This window comes from Fringilla coelebs (genome assembly GCF_963513975.1).
Source record: "Fringilla coelebs genome assembly, chromosome: 15".
Lineage (NCBI taxonomy): Eukaryota > Metazoa > Chordata > Aves > Passeriformes > Fringillidae > Fringilla > Fringilla coelebs.
This window is the reverse complement of record NC_140041.1, coordinates 9466100-9480591: the sequence shown is the minus strand read 5'-3', so window position 1 is coordinate 9480591 and position 14492 is coordinate 9466100. Positions and strand designations below refer to the sequence as shown.

General features: G+C 43.6%; 1 protein-coding gene across 1 annotated transcript; it reads right to left on the bottom strand.

The window, feature by feature from the left end:
- Nucleotides 1-3764: 3764 nt before the first annotated feature.
- UBE2B (ubiquitin conjugating enzyme E2 B) lies at nucleotides 3765-12067 on the bottom strand. The gene is made up of 6 exons (XM_084215509.1): nucleotides 11931-12067; nucleotides 8840-8920; nucleotides 8114-8139; nucleotides 6994-7083; nucleotides 5726-5814; nucleotides 3765-4952 (listed from the first exon to the last, which is right to left on the bottom strand). The coding sequence occupies exons 1-6, from the start codon at nucleotides 11972-11974 to the stop codon at nucleotides 4824-4826; spliced, it is 459 nt and encodes a 152-aa protein (XP_084071635.1). The 5' UTR covers nucleotides 11975-12067; the 3' UTR covers nucleotides 3765-4823.
- Between the last annotated feature and the right edge of the window lie 2425 nt (nucleotides 12068-14492).

Genomic DNA, 14492 nt, shown 5'->3' with positions numbered 1-14492 from the left:
AGTCATTATCAGAAAGTCTAAAAAGTTCTGCCTATTTTTTGTTCTCGGCTCATGGTGGCTGAGCTATGAGATGAACTCAAGGTGCAATAACAACGCTAAGCAAAAAAACTCCTCAAATCCTAAAGCCCATTTATTTTCAAACACTACTACCTAAAGTTTCTATAATAGCTCCAAAAGCCCTCTCCTATGTACAAACACACACATAATCCAAGATAAATTATTTTCTAGAACTCATATCCTTTGAGTGCACAGCAAAAGCAGTGCAGCATCCTGTTAATTGGGTTTGTTCCTTGATTCTACATATTTAATTTTTTTTTAGATTTAGCTCCTTTTCCTCTCACCTCTTTCACCATCATGAAGAGATTTCCAGGTATTATCTGTGAAGATTTATGTTCAACAAAACTGTCCACTTGCCTGCAATAACACATATTCTTTGCTGGCCTTCTAGTTTTGGACTGGTTTTATCCCCAAAACTTGAATGAAATAAAAAAAAACACCTCCTAAGTCATTTACTGCTCTAGCTACAGGGTGTTCATATGGCCCAAGGCTGGATCCAAGGGTTTACACCACTTTACACTTCTAAGGAAGTTGGGTGCGCTGAGGAAGGTCTGTGATCCATTGTCAGTGTGACAACATGGGACACACACATTCTGTATTCTGCTGAAGCTCCTCCATTAGAAAGATTACCAAGATCAGGGAGAGGAGGTCAGATAATTGGTTTAATACTTAAACAACAAATTAAACAGAGTGCTGGAGCTGGCACTGCTCACACAAATGCTGCCCACTCACCCAGAGTCTCTGGTCACTGTTTCCCACTCACAGTCCAACCAGCCACTCACCATGGAGCCCCATCCAAAGCAGAGGTGGAGAACCTGCCTTGCCAACTCACACATTACAGCAGATTGCCTGCTGATTACACCTTTCCTCTTCCAGAAAACAATTCCAAACAAATAAGGCATAGTATTTGCCTGGGACAGCTTCCACAAACAGTAAAAACCTCAAATAAAAACACAGGTTGGGAAGTCTGGCCGGATGAGAAGTCGCTTCCTCTCCTGGTGCATTTTTATATACATCAAAAGCTCTTCTCACAGACTCTTGATATGTTAAATGTGAAGTATTTAACTGTCTATATTATCCTACCTATTTTATTTTGAATATCACAATGCCCCTGTAGTGATCAGAAATCCTCCTTTTTTCCTGTAAATTTTTTATTAGGCACCTCCTAATCTCTAAATATTTCAGAGCTTTATTTGTTTGACACACTGAATTAATTGACTATTAATACAAAACCTCCCACAAAGAAGCTGCAGATATAGTACCTCAAGCTGTGATTTCTTCACTTTTCACAGCCTAAGGCCTTGATTCTTCAATTACACACATTTATCTGTACTATGGTGAAGAATCCCAATGGGACGACTCACATGAGTGAAGTTAATCACATTTGTGAAGATCCAAGTCCCGTAGTTCTGGCTTGGGACTGCATTTGGATGAGACATCTTTAGGGAACTGAGATCTGAAGAAAGCAGCACGAGCAGTGCAGTGTTTGATTCTTCTTATGAATAATGTTAGTGTGATAAACCTGAAGGCAAAGGTAGTTTTACACCTGAAACTCAGATTGGGGAATGCCCAGGAATGGCTCACACCCACAGCCCCACCAACGGCTTCCTGACTGAGACAAGAACACTGCAAACCTGGATGCCTCCATCTGTCCACCTGTGAAATGAGGGGAATGACAGGGATATATAGGACAAAAACTCTGGGGTGAATAATTTAAAGACATCTCCACTGTGTTTTGCAATCTTTATATGAATCCAATGGAAAAGAAGTCATTATCAACTGTTTAATATCAATGAACAAAAGCCCCATGGGAAGCTATAAATCCAAAACTGTGAACCCATCAGCCCTTCCTTAATTAATCCCACTGTCCTAGCAAGCTTAGTACATTAAATCTCCTAATACACTAAAAACCAAGCATCCCAGTATAGTATTTAAGAAGGTAATTGTGCCACAAAGTTTATTTTGACTACTGAGTGCTCTTGTGAATCAGTGCACTTGAACCTTTTTGTCTTTGTCATCACTCCTGCTCTTTGTAGAGGGAAAGGGCTTTCATCTGTCCCTTACCCACACTCCTGACCTGTTGTTTCAGCACCCACACACAGTTTCAGGGCAGCATGCGGGGCTCAGGGACCAGATGGTCCCAAAAGGAGGGTGGTGGGAGCAGGGAGCAGTAAGGAACACACAGGCCTGAACAGCCAGTACATCTAAACCCACTGGAGATGCTGAACACGGGCATGTGAAGAGTTATCTGTGGCCCTGAGCAGCACCAGCGAGTGCTGACAGCTCACACACATTGCATCCTTTACACCATGACCTCTGGCCTGCCTCCTTCTGCCTGGTAATAGATCTGTTTTCTAGCAAGTTTTAGCAGATTTTAACCTGTGCTCTCTGACTGTTTTTAATGCGTATTGGTGGAGGGCTCACAGAAGTCATCCTTTCTCCCACACCCCGTGCAGCCCCCTGCTGCTCCAGGGTCCCACCTGCAGAAACAGCAGCCCCTCTGTACCAGTGTGTCCCCAGAGGTCACCGTGGAGCCTGGATTCTCACCATTCCCACACAGCACTTGCAAAGTCCTCTCAAGTGTTACTGTGGAAAATCTGGTGAACAAGTCACTGCTCCTCCCCAGCACACCCTGGGACACGTTGCCTTTGTCTGAGGGACAGCAGGACATTTTCCAGCCAGACTTTACTGAGTGTAGGCTCCAAGTTCTGCCCTCTGTAGAGAATGCTCTTAAGACACCTCCAGACACACCTGTCCCTGGACAGTGTGGGTCCCAGCACAGGCAGTTTGCAGTGCCCATCATTAATTAAACCCCCTTCTGCTCCAATTTTGTTTCTCACACATCCCAGAGACACAAAAACACCTGAGTGTCACCAATCTAAAACCAGGCCAAACTGGCTGTTCAGGAAAAATCAAATTAATGTGAATGCTAATGAACAGCAAATCTCATCTCATGCACACGTCAAAGGAACAAAAAAGAGGAGGCAAATTAAAAAAAAAAAATCAAAGTTTAGATTAATTCTTAGAAGGGGGAAGCTTTTCCATGTTATATTTATGAACAAAAAACTTTGCAGTGATGTTTTAAGCCACGTAGCACCACTTTGCCAGTGTTACTGTAACTTCACCACAACCAAAAGAAAATTGGATCCCTTGGAGTTTCTGTTATTAATCAGACATAGATTGAAAAATTCTTAAACATAAATTCAGCAATTCAAGGAAAGCAAACTGACTTAATGAGAGCAAAGTTAGTATACAGCATTGATATTTTCTGAGCCTTTGTACACTAATGCTTATCCAGGGCACAGCAGTTTTACTCCACAAGCTACTATCAGAGTCTGGTTGGACAGTATTCTGAGTGCCATTTCTACACCTGAGTGCTGCTCCTAGAAGCCACAGACCTTTACGAGCATGTGCGAGGTGTAAATTGATATTATTTGTTTCAGTGCATTGAGAATAACTTCTAGTAATGACTGCTGTAAATAAACAACTTTCTTTTCTAGGTGAAATCGATTTCCATTGCTTTTTAGGCACCACTGAGCTGTATTTCGGTATGGGATTTGGGGAGTTTAAAATATATATAATGCTGGCTGGAATTATGAAAAGGTGTTACAATTTTAATGCTGGAAGAAAAAAAGGGCTTAATTCTTCACTGCAGTCAGCTAGCCTGGTTTACAGAATACAGTAAGAAATTACCACCACATCAACACTTAGAAAAACAAAGCCAAAGTTCTTTAAACTGTCAATTTAAAAATATGTGGAGCCTCTGTGATACAAACACGAGACCTGACCACACAGTACACAGTCCAGCTTTAAAGAATAACTCCATTAAATCTGCAGACACTTTTTCTTTTGTTGGTGATTAATTTTTTCCCTACCCCCAAAGGAAACTAATGGGAAACCTCTTTAATTATTAGAAGATATTCAAAACTATATTACAGTACCACTATGTGAATATAGGACAGATTTAGATGACAACATTTTCAGGTTTGTAAAATACAATATTTCAGAAAAATAAAACTTATTATAATATGTTCTCATCAAGCCTGGTCATCCAGGTTATGTTTGCAACTCTGCTGCTGGTATAAGGTGGGACTCAGCAAAACAGTTACATCTGTTTCCCCATTTGTAATTGGCAGCTACCAAAATGCCTCTTCCTCATACAACTGAGGACACACGGAATCAAGTCAAGCTGTGGTGCAGAAGCAAAGTCATGCCATGAAGACAGTTGCATTGTGGATTAACTTTTCTGTTTGTAAAGTGCAGGGTATCAACGGCATGGACAAAAAAAATGAGCCCTTGGAAAAAGATAGAGTGAGAGCAGAATGTCTTGCACTAAGGTTATGTATTTAACAGTTTTACATGAAATATTCATATATAAAAACTTTTTTTAAGTGCTTTTCTCCAATTTAAAAATCTAAAGAATTCAAAAATAAGGCATTCAATATTTGAAAAAGTACAGATTTACAAAATGTGTATATTCTGTCATGAAAACTCCACACCAACATTATACACTTGGAAAAAAAATACAAACAGGATATATTACAAATTTATGTAGCAATAACTTAGTTCTTACCATGCAATAAAAAGGACGTTAATTGAGATACACAAGCTTTTAGCTTCCCCTAAACTGGAGGGCTTAATTTTGTTTGCAAATGAGTTTTTATGCAAATTCATAGAACTGTGGCACTTGAAATTTCTGGTAGCCTTTCTATTGAGAGTTAAATTGTACATAATGATTATGAGGATGGAGAGTAACACAGCAGCTGTTACGAATCATTCCAACTTTGTTCGACAATAGCTGAAACTCTTTTCTCATATTCACGTTTGTTCTCCTGGTAAAGTTGTGCTGCCTGACTGTTTGCTGGACTGTTTGGATTGGGTTCATCAAGCAGAGACTGGAAAAACGGGAAAATATAATGTGAGACAAACCAACATATGTAAATCAAGAAAAAAAAATCAATTTACTTTCAAGTCAAATGTGTTTCAGAGGCAGACACAACTCAGAATGGCCCAGTTAAAAACCCTAGTTAAATTCATGGTTAGGCACCCCTAATTATATTACTGACCCACAAATTACACCCTGCCTAAGCATCAGTGCTGCACACACTTGTAGCTTCACAAACCAAACAGAGACAGTTTGTGCTAGTCAGCACTATGGAGCTAAATGACTATTTGGTAATTACATTATACTGTCATTCAGGACTAAAGAGGGGCTAAGACGTCTCCTACAAAACATCACTCTTGAATAATTAGAACAATCACACAGGAGCAAAGGAATCGTGCATTTCCACTGTGCCAGGTCAGTTTTACTTATTCCAAGTAGTGTGTTTCAGCAATATTGTCCCTTTGAGGGCTTCACAGTAAAGTTAAATGTTTCAAACATGAGGCAATTTTCTGCATCTGACATCCCGAGTAAAAACAGTTAAAAATGAACACAAACCAGTAACTGCTTTCCTGTGCAAAAATACACTATGACAGTTTTGTATCTCGGAATTGGTGATTATGTAGCATTTTTGTCTTTATTTGATCTAAAAATACGGCTTAGCTCATAAGGATTTGAAGCTCCCCTTGATACAGACACCTGGCTATCCTCATCACTGAGCTGTGACTTCTGGAATAGAGACCAAAAATAACATATAATTATTTGGTAAAACAGATGCAAAGTTACCTGAATTGAAGTTAAAATAGATGAAACATCATATGTTGGACTCCAGCGATTCTGAAGAATATCTAAACATATGCTGCCATCTGCATACACTGTAAATACAACACAGGTATCACTTAGAAACTGTCAGATTTATGGCACTGCTCAGGGCAGAGTTATTGTTCCAATTCAGTCTGTGCTGAGATTAATGCTTTAGGAAAGAGAACAGCAGTTTGTCTCACCATCTTCTGTGGCTTGACACATACTTTGAAGATTTATTACTGAAATTAACAGAACACCTAAGAGGGAAAGAAGGAATGTCTGAAGATTATGGCATTAGCACAGGAAGGGGCAGACTTGGTGTCCTGCTCCTCCAGTGTGACTGAACCACACTGTCAGAGTGGAGAGCCTCCAAGAGAGTAGCAAGGCCTTCACTGCACCTCACACCATCACACCACAAGTAGGGGCAGCTCCTGCCCCATTTTCACACACTCTACACTCACTATGAGTCTCACCAAGGCAGACAGTAGAAAATATGGAAAAGTGCTTGAAATCCTACTTCTGTCTGTATACCTATCAGTCTTATGGAGTTCACATGAACCTGAGACTCAGTACTCAAACTTCTACACCCTCATCTTCCAGCTTGTTCCCAAGAAATTACAGACCTTGTGGCAGAGACAAACTGGCCTGCACAGTATGTGAGGTATACTACAGAGAAACAGCAGGCAGGTTTTTTCCTGCACTCAGCAAAACCTATCAGTGCTGGGGAAAGCAGCACAGTGCACTCTCATAGCTGCCCTCATCACTGAGATGGGGTCAGACGCCTCCTCTACGACTGAGCATCCTCATTTTCTTCCCTGTGCTGGTCCTGGAGGGCACAGAGCACCAGATGAAAGCAGGGACTTGGGTGAAACCTCACCTGGCAGGAATAATTAACACCTGGCTCCAGCAGTTCCCTGCAGCTCATGCTGTGGCTGCACAGACACGGCTGCTGTTAAATGGAAGGGGGCACGAATCTGCAGCCAGAACTGCCTCTTTAAACCAACCTAAGTGCTGCTGCTGAAAATACTCACAGGCTTTGCTACTGAGGCTACATATTGATTAGTAAGAGGCAGATAGCTGCTTCTTAATAGCATCATAACTCTCAATTTTTCATCAAACAGCTGCTGTCCTAGACATCTACTTAGGAGATGGCAGTGAAGAGAGATTAAGCATTCTGGAGCTTCAGAGAATGCATGACCACACTGTAATATTTAATGAGTATTACAGCCAAATAAAGATGGTTTACTCACCATTTGGGTGGAACATTTTTGATAAAAACCTAACAGTTGGAGGCTTATTTGGATATTCTTCGGAAAATTCTATTACTAGTTTAAAAGTACCTGTCGAAACAAAGATAAATAAAATCAGATAATTAACAAGAAAAGAACATATCCAGGAACATAGACAACAAATTAATTTATGTGCTCCATTACCAGCATTCCTCCTCACCATTATCTAAAAAAACAACTCTGAATCTGATTGCTTTTCATGTATTTCAAGTGATATTGGAACTATGGAATTACTGCTTAGAGTAACAAACCCAGCAGTAGTGGTTGGGTAGGAGCTTGGAGACTCACTGCATACATGGCAAAGCCAGCTTTATCCAACATTATCCCACTTTTCCATGACCCAGGCATGCTGGGTCCATGGACTCGGGTGACTTTAAGGCGTTTCATTAAGAAGGCATTGTGGTGCCAGCAAAGAAACACTGGAATTTCATAATCAGCGATCTCAGTCTTTGGAGCTCACAACCGATTCACTGAAAACCTTTGTTATGGATCAGTGAATAATTTACTGTAATTCCTCCAACCCAACACAGAGAAAAACCCATCTGCTGCCAATTACTGCAATAATACTATAATTATTAAACTCATTATTCCTCATATGCCTGAGGGAGGGTCATTACACACTAGCTTTCATGTTTATGTACAAATCTGGGATTCCCTCAACCTCACTGAGTTCTATATTGAGAACACCTCAAGGTTTTTCACCTGTTCTTCATTAGGAGAGCACTGATGAATCAAACATGCCAAAAGATGAAACGAGAAAATCTCTTGTTGAGCTCAGCTAAAGAGATGTGCAAACACACCTGGCAGTGTCAGGCCAATAAGCCCTGCTAAAAGCTCTTGTGGGTATGAATGAAAAAGCCTTGATAGAAGCATTGCTTCGTAGCTTTCTAATCAACCATGAGCCAGCATGATGAGACACTGCTTAGATCAAGATACATATTTTTATAGCCCTCAGTGCTTCACTTACTTGGTTTGTTTCAAATTATACACAGATAGCATCTATTATTTTTCAAAAGCAGAACAATGTTAGTACTGTTAACATTTATTAGAATGACAAAGGATACAAAAGTCAGCAACTTACCATCTTCAAAAGGTGTCCCTTCTGGCCTGCAAGGTTTTAAAAAGAAACTCCAGTTAAAAGTGATCATTATCTACTTCCACACAGGCACAATAAATGTGCATCTTCCTTCTCATCCTCTCCAAGATATGGCAGAAGCAGTAATTTAAATTATTAGAGAAGCATCCACAGGTAACCTCTGAGAGCTTTGCTATAGGTAAGACATGTCCCATAGTTACCTGTTATTTGGGATATCAACTTTATCATCATCCCAAACAACACATATGCCTTTAGGTGACTAGTTTGGAACAAATGAGCAGATTATTAGCAAGCACACTTCAGTTTGATGAAAGGATACTAAGGCACGTCCTCTTCCACAGGATATGTAATGCAGCTTCCCAGACAGATCCTGTACCTTGTCCTTCTAGGATTCAATACAATCACTAATACATCTGGATTTAATGGCTGACAATATGTGGCACTTATGTACTTTAAGGAGAAATTCTGCTTTTTTCATAACACAGTATAACCTATTTATTAAGCCACATGCAAGCTTTATTCAAAAAAAATTTAATTTTTTTCCTTCCTAACTGTTCCCCGTTATCTGTGAAAAGAGATTTTTACCTTGGCCATTTTTTAAAGTTTACTAACTTTACATACACGAAATACAAGAGTAACTGTAAAAACAAACATCAGGTTGTCATATTTAGCCCTCTAATACTGAATTTCATAGTGACCAAAAACTCTTACCCAAATATAACTGCATTCCATTGCATTATGTTATTCTCAGATGGTGCACCACTGACACCCACAGGAGGGTCTTCTTGCAATCTAAGAATTACAAACATAGAATGACAAGTCATATAAATAAAATACTTCCATCTGCAGATATAATTTACCAGTAATATCCACATTTTATAACTATTTCTCATTCCAGATCAGAGAATACACAAAGCATTACATGCAGATGACCAACGCTCTCTAAGACAGACCTACAAGGCAATGCACATCAAGATTTTCTCATGTTTTTCACTGAGACACAAGGGCACAAGAGGTCTGATTAAGTGTTCAGGGAGCAAAGGATTAACTGTAAGAATAACTTATAGCACCATGGACAGCTGGGATTTATGGTGCTACACTGTGAACTATGAGAGAGCAATTGCTGCTGGCTGCCACAGTGAAGAGGAGAACAAGCTGCAGCCACAAGCAAGGGCTGAAATTCAGGCAGTGGCACACACACACACACACACACACAGAGCATTCTTGCTGGGACTCAAGGCAAGGGACCATCAGAGGAGCTTTTCCTGCATACCCAGATCCATGCATGATAAGTGGCTAAATTTGGTATAAGCCTATTTTGATTGACAAGCTGATTGCTTCAAAAGGGAGCAAAGGGGAAACTGGTGTGCTGCTACTCCCTCTTACCAGCCCCACAAATGTGTTTATCTCTAAAGCAATTACGGGAACAGTTTCAATTATTTTTAGTTCCTTAATCCTCTGGACTAGGGAAAAGCATGTTACTCACTGAAAGCTCCACAAACTTGAACCAGAAATATGTACTGCAGCCAAAGGACAGGATCCAAATGCCCCCCTCTGCCCATCACTGACCCATATTAAGGATTACAAGACCCTGACAAATGTACACCAGCAGGCCCTAATCAATCCACCTGCTCAAATCCCCTCGGTGACAGTTCCTACTCCCCTCACCTGTTTTACCTCCAGAGTTAGGCAAGAATAAGGAAAATACAGTGACTGCCCTTGTGTCACAAACAACTCTTGAGTGTTACCATGAGGTTTGATAATATCACAGCATACTTATAAACAAGTCACTACAAAAAGAGCTCTGCAGACCAAAGGACAAATTCTAGCTAAATGCCATATGCAAAGGCAGATTTACTGAGAGCTGTCAGCAGCAGCCAGGAAATCCTCCCTGCACTTGCACTGCCTCAGCCTGGGGTAACACCATGTGTTGTCCAAGACTGTCCAAGACCCCACAGAGCAGCTCAGAGCCCCTTTAAACTCTGTGTTTACATCTCTGCTCTTTGAGCACACACAGTCCAGACAGCTGAGTATCAACAGCATAAACCACCTACTATTTTGGTCAGGGAAAGCAGGAACAGGACTTCTTCCTACGTGACAGCCAGGCTGCAGGCCAACAGCAGTGCCTGAGCATTAGCCTGACAAATGCATCTGGGAGATGACTTTGGTTTTTAGATCAACTTCAAAGCATGTGTGCACCCTACTTGTCACAGGGTCTAACTACAGACAGGATCTGGCAAGGACTGCAAATAGGACTAATCCTGAAAACCTTAAACAGCAGGGAAAATGTGGTTTGAGTATTCCCTTTTTATCAGCAAAGGATATAAATAACCTTTTATTTCTTTTGGTTTATTCAAACAAATTAGAGGAGGTAAGAAATCTGCTGAACTCTTCTCTCTTGAGTGCTCCTGACAATCACAGTATGCAAAAGCAAAGTGAATCAGAGTTCACAGCACACCGTCTGGTTTTTCATTATGAAGTACAAGTAACATAAGAAACAAATACTTAACTTGCACCACAAAAGAGCAGAGTAAAACAAAAACTGACATGAAAAAGTTACATAAGTTTTGGAATATCAAAGTTGCTATGACAAATGGACTTGATTTACATTGTCTACTTGGTTATATTTTTCCACAGCTTTATAGTCTTCTCTCCAGCCATAACTTCAAAATTATTAAACCAGTCCTTGTAGGAAGATAAAGGCATAAAACCCACATCTGATTGCAATTTTGAAGAATTGAGGTAGTCAGCCTGAAAAAAAAATCACTGGTTCATCTGTGTAAGCAAATACAATAAAAAGTCTGAATATCCTGTTTTGATTTGAACAGGAATCAAGCAACACCCACTTAACAAACACCAACACTCACTCAACAGCAGGGGAGGGCTCCACTTCCCAAAAACCTCCTCCTGCTTCTAGATTCACGAATCAGGCTTTTGTCGCTGTTGCTTTACGTGCAGCCACGTAAAGCAACTACAATACACGTCAAGTGTTTACTGATGTGTTTTCAGGGCCTGATATAACATAGCCATGCTAAAAAAAGAGACACTATCAAAGCTGACTCACCTCCAGCTACTCCTGAGCGACCCAGTCTGGAGAACTCTTACTGTACATCCTACAAGGAAACCTCCCACCCTTTTCCACACTCTGTTCTAAGTGTGTTTACGTGTCAGACTGGAAATAATTTATTCCAGAGTCAGTGGTTCAGTCATTAGCACTTAAAAGAGTGCAACTAATAACTGCTCCTTTAGCAGTTCGCGTATATTACACAAGATTCTTCACGACTGCAAACTTTAAACACAGTATCACATGATTGTGCATAAAAACATTAAAGGGCATTTCGGTTCCTATTACACACAAACGCAGCGTCCGCTAACTCTATCACAACAAACTTACTTTCAGAGAGACCCTCCGCCCCAACAAGCCTGAACACTTCTGAATTCCGCCGGAGCTATCCCAAACCGGAGCCTGCGGGTTCCGGCCGCTCTCGGGGCTGCGGGCCGGGCGGCACGGGCACGGCAGGGGCACGGCCCTGGCCCGGCCGGCAGCCCCCGCCAGCCCGGCGCCCCGTGGCCCCGCGGGCGCTCCCGGCCCCGCAGCCACCGCTCCAACTCCTGTCCTCACACGCCCCCAGCCGTCGGCGCCCGGGCGAAGCGGCTCGAACAAAGCCGGCGGGACCCCGCGCTCCCCCGGCACGGACCCCGCTCCCCCCGGCACTGCCGCTCCCCTGCCCGGGGGGCTCGGTGCCAGCCCCGGGCCCGGCGCTAAGGCGCGGGGCAGCGGCGGGCTGCGGGCCCCGCTCACCTCTTGAAGTCGCGCATCAGGCGGCGGCGCGCCGGGGTGGACATGGCGGAGCCGCGGCGCCGCCTCCCGCCCGCGCTCGCTGCGCGCCCGCACAAACAACCCGCAATGGCGGCTCCGCGCGCGGGGCGGGGCCGGCGCCGGCCGCACCACTGCGCCAGCGGGGGGGGGGGGCGGGACTGCACCATCGCACCGCGCGGGGGGGGTGGGGGGGGAGGCGGCTCCGCACTCGGCGGAGTTTGGGGAGAGGCAGCGGGAGAGACCGGGAGTGCCGGGCGGGACAGGGCCCGGGAAAGTGTCCGGGAGAGACCGGGCGGGACAGGGCCCGGGAACGGCTCCGGGACTGCCGGGCGGGACAGGGCCCGGGAACGGCTCCGGGAGAGAGCCGGACTGCCGCACTCCGGGACTGTCGGGCGGGACAGGGTCCAGGACAGAGCTGGGACTGCCGGGCGGGACAGGGTCCGGGAATGGCTCGGGGATTGCCGGGCGGGACAGGGCCCGGGAAAGTGTCCGGGAGGGAGCCGGGACTGCCGCACCCCGGGACTGTCGGGCGGGACAGGGTCCAGGACAGAGCTGGGACTGCCGTCCGGGACAGGGTCTGGGAATGGCTCGGGGATTGCCGGCGGGACAGGGTCTGGGACAGGGTCCGGGAGAGCCCGGCACTGCCGGTCGGGACAGGGCCCGGGAGAGCCCGGCACTGCCCGGCCCGGCCCGGCTCAGCGCTGCCCGGGTTCTCGGAGCGTTTCAGCCCGCGCCTGGGTCAGGCGGGGTTTTCTCCTTGCCAGGCACACCAGCTCACTGTGATTAAGCTGAACTTCTGCAAAGTGCACAAACAATTACTCGAGGTCAGATTACAAGGTTGTACGTTTAGATTCTTACTTCTGTGCTGTGTATTCAGCCCGCTCCCACTATTTGCAATAACTGGATGTCTTGAAAATTTAGTTCTTATCAATTTTTAATTAGGGATAATGGTCTATTTTGCCATATGGGTCTCTCAGCATTTCTTTAAGTTCCCTCTAAATACAGACCTGATGTCCTGGCTCTTAGCCCTTTTTAAAAATCCCATTACTCCAACAGACATAGCAGGTCTCTTTGAAGTCATGACCCAGTTCTTACAGGCAGTCTTGGAAGTTATCCCTGAACTTGGATTTGTGTGGTTACATGTGCCTCTCTGCTTTTCTTTCAGATGATTTTAAGGAGGTCAAAACATCATGGGACTCATAATGAAATGACAGAAATAAACACTGTCTGCACCCCTGCCCATTCCCTTTGCCTCCAGCCATCCCGGTGGTGGAAGAGCACCAGCCCAGGGTTTAACAGCACAAAGCTCAGTGCTGCTTTTTCACCAAGCTAGTGCCAGCCCTGCTGCAGCAGCACCACTGACTGGGTCACTTAGAAGAGGAATTTGCATTTCACACGGGATGGGATTCAGCTCTGCAAAGATTTACTCAGACCACTTTAATCCAATGTCCCACCTTAGTGAAAATAGTCAGATGCCAAAAGTGAGGAATTCACACAAAGCCTGGTACTGCAGGGGAGCAAGCTTTCCCAAAAGGCTTGGCAATAGGAAACTATAATACCCCAGCCACTAAAACATTATTCCCCACACTAGTGAGGAAAGGCTCCTGGCAAGCAATCCTCTCCTCCGGACTCTCCTCCTCCTCCCACCACACACGTTTCCATTTTTTATTCCACTGCTCCTTTACTTTTATCCAGCTTTTATTTTGCTCCTGTTAACGTGGAAGGCAGAAAGCAATCTGTAAAAACCAATGCAGGCTTGGACCTGTACACAAAATGAAGGTCACTTAACAACTTTAATTAGTTCAGAATTAGCAGGCACTGCTTCAGAGCCCAGACAGGGCATCCCCTGTCCCCAGGGCAGCTCTCTGCCCTTTGAAGCCCAAGTCACCCTCAGCCTGTGCAGGGAAATAAACAAAAACCGAACAGCAGCACCAAGCTGGAGTTGAGTCTGAAACCCTTTGGTATTTCCACCTGGCTTGGGAACTTTTTCAGCAGTATCTCATCAGGGACAATATTTCTTCTCTGACACCACCAGGGAACAGTGTATTGATGTTATCTAATGGAATATTTTAATCCTACCTGGCGGTACCATGTGTAGCTGGTAGTTTTAATAATAACTTAAAAGTGCTTTTTTTTTTCTCCTCTGAAGAACTAGGTGCAATTTCTGTTTTGTTGATTGCATGGCACATATATGTTTTAAAATTAATATATCCCAAGCTACTTTAAAAAAAAATCAGTCCCAACTAACAATAAAAAATGGGCTCTGGCCTTGCAAAGGTGATTTAATATGTCTCAAAATGAAATCTGCACTAAATATCCACTTCAATATCTGCTGATAATTATTTCCAGTACTTCCTTGCTTAATGAACTTAAATGCATCACTGCCATTATAATGTCACTATGGGCATTTTAGTTCAAATGTTTTCAATTTATCAGGTACTTGTAACCCACTGACTTCCAGAGATGAGTGGAAACAACAATTTCAACACTAACTTTGTCATTTGGTTTCTGGAGAGGTTTCTTTTCTGTGCGACCATTAAAGCT